General features: G+C 39.2%; 1 protein-coding gene across 1 annotated transcript in view; it reads left to right on the top strand.

Moving 5' to 3' along the window:
- Window positions 1-3005, top strand: part of LOC103154949 (protein yippee-like 5) — a 5285-nt gene extending 2280 nt beyond the window's left edge. The window contains exon 3 of the mRNA XM_007576440.2: window positions 889-3005. Coding sequence (XP_007576502.1) covers window positions 889-1113 — 225 coding nt within the window. The 3' untranslated portion in view covers window positions 1114-3005. The remainder of the gene's footprint in view (window positions 1-888) is intronic.
- Window positions 3006-6356: the final 3351 nt, after the last annotated feature.

Genomic DNA, 6356 nt, shown 5'->3' with positions numbered 1-6356 from the left:
ATTTTTAATTCAATTTATCGATACTTTTATAATTATTTATATGACTACTTATACTTAATTGTCATAATATATAATTTTAGTATTTCTTTAATTGTTTTAAAGTATTATAATGTGTTGAGTTCTGCTCCTGGACAAGGGCTTTTACAGGCATCATCCACCGACTACAATGTTTAAAATAAAACAATATTCGCAAAAAAAAGAAAAATATACATTGTTGTGCTCACATGACCCAGGTTAGTTTAGTTAGATATTTGAAAAAAATATATTTTGTGTATATTTTATTCAAATTTCATGCTTTATCCATAGGACCTGTTTTGTCCCTATTCTCAAGAATCACTGAGAGCACCATTGTTTAACATCAACAGGAACTGAGAAAAGATCAGCTTTAAAGCAGAAAAAAAAAAAATCTTTCAAGCTTGAGTGAACTTTACAGATGCACACACAGACCAGCCGAAGGCAGACCTAGGAAAATAAATCTCTTTTTTTTTTTTTTTTTTTTTTTTTTTTTTTTTTGTCAGACAAAGACAAATGTTTGGAGAATGTTTGGAGGAGGGAATGCAATCCCCCAAACCAAAACCTAAAAACAGAACTAATTCTCAAACATGACATTTTCAGCGTCATAATGTGGGATCATTTGCTGCCAGTGGTGTCTGTGTTTTAAATAGAAGATGGACTAATGAGCATAGAGAAATACAATCAAATATTAACCTTACAATACAATTCATATTAACCTAAAATCAGCAAGATGGACAGCTTGGACAGGAATTCACTTCTACACCAATTTCTCGATTGTAGGTTGTAACTATAACCTGATATCAATGCCAACGAAGAGTGTTTGTAAACATCTCAACAGAACCGCAATGCTTGGCTCCTCTGTCCCCTCCGCAGGTGGTGAACCTCCAGTACAGCGAGGTGCAGGACAGAGTGATGCTCACCGGCAGGCACATGGTGCGGGACGTCAGCTGCAAGAACTGCAACAGCAAGCTGGGCTGGATCTACGAGTTTGCCACCGAGGACAGCCAGCGGTACAAAGAGGGCCGCGTCATCCTGGAGAGGGCGCTGGTGAGGGAGAGCGAAGGCTTCGAGGAGCACGTCCCCTCGGACAACTCCTGAGTTCCCGGACCCGCTCGCGCCCTCCCGCTCCGCTTCTGCCTTCCCTCCACGATGCACATCATCACCTGCACACTTGGGGTGGGGGTATGGGGGGGGGACCTGTGAGGTTTTGACTTCAGCTTCCCTCTCCTTCCCTAACCTTTGACCTCTTTCAATTTTTTTAAAATGATAAATAAATAAATCGTGTGCTGGATAGGCATCCCTTGCCCCCCCAAAAAATATTCCCGAAGTCCCTCACCGCAGCTGTAACGAGGTGTCCCTTCACTCACCCGCATAAGCATGATCACTGAGTTTACATCCGACACACTTTGACGCTAACTGAGTTTACGGAGGAAACATGGACGTGGTTGAGCTGTTTCTGTTTATGGAATTCAGAGAGAGCTGATTCTCCCTGCAGAGCGTCGCAAAATGAGCCTCTACTTCTAATTTTTGTGATATTTGTGCTCCCGTGTTGTTTTGTGTTGTGTTGTGTTGTGTTGTGTTGTGGGACCGTCACTTCTTCACACCGAATGCATTTAAGACACCAGCATGGCTGTTTATTCTCCGTCGGTTACATTCTTTTTTTCTTCTTAGCTTCTGGTTTAACGGACGTAGTGGCGTTTAAAAAAATCTCCGTTCTCATTACCAGCGATACAGTGAGGACCGCACAGAATGATGTCATATTTTAATATTCTTTGTGCTCAACAGTGATTCAGCTCCTGCTTCGATAGTGTACATACGGTTTGATTGACGCGACCTACAGCTTCTGCTCATGATGTGAAAGTGGTACCGTTGTAGTTGTTACCGTGGATGCTGGGCCTGCCTGTGTGCCGTGAGAAGAGCAAAGTGTACTGTGACATCCTTCTTGTTTAGAAGATGATGAGTGCTACCTGAAAGTAGCTGCGACTCCGAGCTAAACGCAGAATATTAGGGTTTGCCGTTTTAAACACGAGCTCTCTGCCGATGCTGCCCTCAGCATGATGACCCACTCTTTATATAACCTACAGCTTGGGGCATATTTTGTCATCAGATGACTTGTTTTATAAAAACCAAAAGCCAGCCGAGCTTTAATGGGGTACTTAGCCCTTATTTTTGGACTCTGTTTTTATAATCAAATTGTATGGAGAGAAAAAAAACAACTTTTTTTTTATGACATGTGATGTTAATGTTAGACTGTTTTGGGGTGCAGTTTGATACAGTGCTGGTTAGAAGTTTACATAATGCTCTGCATCATCGTCATGAATGTCATAAGTTTGGACGTATTTAGCCAGTAGATTTTGACAACCATTTGGTGCACGAGTTTGAAATTATTGCTATTTTTTTTCTGATTTACAAAGGTTCAGAACTATACATTTAGGCTCAGATATATATACATACTCTTCCCACACAACTTCCCCATTCACTATTTGGTTAAATTCCTTTCGAGAGTTCCAACTCAAAGCCACGTTTTGGAGCCACTGACCTGAGAATGATAGAGCAAGTTTAAGCTTTTAAATTCAGAGAGTTGAGGACAACTTGTTTCTCATTTTTGAGAACCTTGATAGTGTCCTGCTTTATCCATTCCAGGCTGCATGTGCGTTTGGGGTCTTGTTGGAACATAACCTGGAAGGAAATTGGCTGCAAAAGTTCACAGATATAATGAAAACATGAAATTGTGGTATCACTGAATAATGCTAGGACTTTTCACTCTTCTCTTTGTTTACCACCATCATGGCGACCAGTCACAAAGAACTATGAAGACAGTGACTCGCTTCAACATCTGCAACTTCACCAGAAGCCAACAGGCTGAAACTTGGACAGTGATCCCAAACACACACATTAAAACTGGGTTAGTAATGAATAATGCAAAGTTAAACTTCTCATATGTGACCCAGGCCTCGAAACTTTTGAGAACGTGTGGATGATGCTAAAAAGTCAGGCGTATGCCGAGAAACCAGCCAGTTGAAATAAAATCAGCCAATTCTAATACAAAGATTGATCAGTTATTAGCTGAAATTGTGCCAGAGGCATGTGATTTGGGTGCAACTTACTAAATGACATTGAACCAAAAGTGGATGGTGATGTATGTATAGTTTCGAGAGAAAATCAAGAGTAAGTTGTGTTAATTAAAATAATCATTGAAGTTGTATGGTCATTCCACCCTGATATACAGACGGCACCATTTAATGCCCTAAGTAAATATTCATGGGCTTGTGTAAACTTGTGACTGACTCTGTTTTTATGAATGTATGTAAGTTGTTACCAAAATGGCCAAACCTTCAATAGATAGATCCTTAAAAGTTTTGTTGGTCACACAATGGATTATTTCTGCATGCAGAGTAGTAATAGTAATAGTGTATAGTATTCTGTTGTTCAGTTTTTGCATTTTATTCACAGACAAATTGATTTATCTGCTTTGTATTATATCTGCTTTTGTGACAATATTTTTCTTGAATTGAAAGATTGTTGTTGTTTTTTTATTATTATTATTATTTTTGCTGTGGCTATGATCATATTTTCTCTAATGTGATTTCTAAATAAATTTGTGGTCTTGTTGAGTTTGCGTCCTACTATTTTATTCATAAAAAACGCTTCAATTACTAATTGATAAGAGGGGCGTTTTCCTTGCATGACTGATTAGTGTTTACGCGGAAGAAAATGGGACTGCAGGTACCATGTAGGCCTGTAGGGGGCAGCAGACTACTGAGGGAAAAACCTTCAAGACGTTCTCTGCTGGAAATGCTGCTGATGCGGCTGCCTCTGACGTTAATCCGCTTGGCAAAGTCTGACGTGTTTCACTGCACTCCTCAAACACACGCTGTTGATGTCTCTCTGGAAGAGATAAAAGAATATTCTCAGGAATGATTCAGAATCAAGTAAATATTCAGAGCTTAAGAAAGGAGATACTGCTTCCTTTTTTTTTTTTTTTTGAAGCAGAAGGTAAAAACCAAGTTAATCCAAACCTTGCAGCGCTCAGTGTGAAAAATCGTCACCCTACAAAAAAGAAGCTTTGACTACTTTTGGTTTATAAATGGGAAAAGATGATTTACTCCTCAATCCACCCACTAATATTGCAGTATTGCCGTAAAGTTATATAAAGCTGTGATGCTACTGAGAGAGGAAGAGAGGGGGAGAGACTTGGAGGGGGAACAACAGGTCTCCTTTTCTGCAGTGGCTTCTCACACTGAGCATCCAGGACTTAAACTTTGCGCACACAAATATTAAGATTCTTGTTTGCAGGTGTCTACATGTGTAGCACCAAAGTTTTTATTTATTTATTTATTTATTTATTTATTTATTTATTTTTTATTTCCATCATTCAGAAACTGGGAGCATTCATGGATTCAGAGCACGGGTAGACTTCTGACTCAGTTTAATGCTATTTATGACTGGAGGCAAAAAGAGGTGCGCTCTCCAGTGTCATAGTTTCACTCGTAGGTTTTGTTTTCTCCAAGTGTCCAGAGGTGTTTGCAGAGAAAGTCATCTGTTGAGAAAAAAGAAAAATGCTCCTCGTCCAGCCTGTTTGTCTGCATATCATCGGACCGACGAAGCTCAGATTGAGACTTTTTTTTTTAATTACCCTGAAAGTATAGCGAAAGGAATTCTGCGACGTATTCATTAAAGGTTAATCTCACCATTACCCTCTATAATAACTTTGTAATGTATGTTTAAAATATAAAAGTAGTGACGCAGAATGAGGGGAGTCTGTGCATCATCAGTTCTCTCCACCTTTCAGAAGAAATATGAACTTATCCCCAGAAGCTGGAGAAGAACTGTAGGGAGGAGGGGAACAAGGAATTGGCTCATGATTCAGCGTGTTCTGAATTTATTTAGCCTTTGTTTCTTCATTGTTTTTATGGAATGCTACCGACACGCCTCCGCCCCGCAGATTACAGAATAAACTTCTTTTTCCACCTCTCTCTCTCTCTCTCTCTCTCTTTCTCTCTCTCTCTCTCTCTTTCTCTCTCTCTCCTCGCGTACACAAAAGGAGTGACATCATTCTGTCACCAGTAGAAAATAGCATGCTTTCCATTGACATCATCCTACATCCCGTTGCCGGGAGACGGAGGGAGTCAACACGAGTTACTATGGTGACTGCACTTCACCTTCAAAGCTCCTGACCTTTTTGGTTGTCTATGGTAGATGCATGACTGTGTGTGTGTGTGTGTGTGTGTGTGTGTGTGTGTGTGTGTGTGTGTGTAAAGCAGACAAGGCAAACAGTGGTCCCCGGTGTTGTGTAATGTGAACGTTCAAGGTCTTGTTGAGTCATTCGCTGCGACGTAGAAGCTTTTTACAGTGCATTTGGGATTGAAAGGGCTCCGGGGGGCGGGAGGGAAGGGGGTGTAGCCTGCAGCTGATCAAAATGTCATCAGTGTCTCCAAACATAAGAATAATGGAAACTACTGTGTGACGGAGATAAAGGCCACTAGATTTTGTATATAAAGTCTATCGAAAGATAGATAGCTGTGGTTTTGCAGAGACAAGGATAGGGACATCTTTAACAAAATGTTATGTAATATGTAAATTTACATAGATGTACATACTTAGGTGTTTGTTGCTGTTAATTTGGAAGATTTTTGCTCATAACCACTGAGAAGCCAAAATTTTAGTTTCCAAAAAAATAAAAAAAAACTGGAACAGAGATTCTGCAAAAATGTTATGACCTTCAGAATCACATAAACCCTCCATAAGGAGGGTCAATATTAGCGGCTAAAGGTCATTGCTGAAAAAATAAATTGGGTGTCCATAGGCACAGGTGTTTAATGGTAAGGAACAAAAACGGTGTGCATTAAAAAGGTTTAAGGAGATCCTAAAGGTGTTGTCTGCTCTCCTCAATCAGAAAAAATGGTCAAGCATCTTACCAAGAATAAAGGAGAAGGAAGCACTGGAAGGTTGCACAGTGTAGTCTTTCTTTTTTGTTGTTTTTACATAGAAATACATTATGTGTTTCCAATGGAAGTGCAAAAGTCATAAGATAAAAGAGAAAATAACTGTAATGCATGTTCTTTATTATGCCAATTTTCTCTACAATAAGCTAAAAATGCAGCATTTTTATGACAAAAAGTAACATTTCTGATGGGATTCATGAATCAATATGGATCCTCTTATGTTTTAAATATTAATAGGTATGCTTATAGTAGTTTTCTGATTTTTTTGGATGGATGTTTTTCTATTTTAGTTTAGAATTTTTTATTTTAGATACTGGTCACTATGTCTTTTAAATTGTTTGCCATGTTTAGCCAAATCTGTTTTAGAGTAAAAGTTGAAGGAGCAACATTAATAAA

This window comes from Poecilia formosa, unplaced genomic scaffold (genome assembly GCF_000485575.1).
Source record: "Poecilia formosa unplaced genomic scaffold, Poecilia_formosa-5.1.2 Scaffold8, whole genome shotgun sequence".
NCBI classification, from domain to species: Eukaryota; Metazoa; Chordata; class Actinopteri; order Cyprinodontiformes; family Poeciliidae; genus Poecilia; species Poecilia formosa.
Note: the sequence above shows the minus strand (reverse complement) of the source record. Positions and strands in the feature narration are given on the sequence as shown.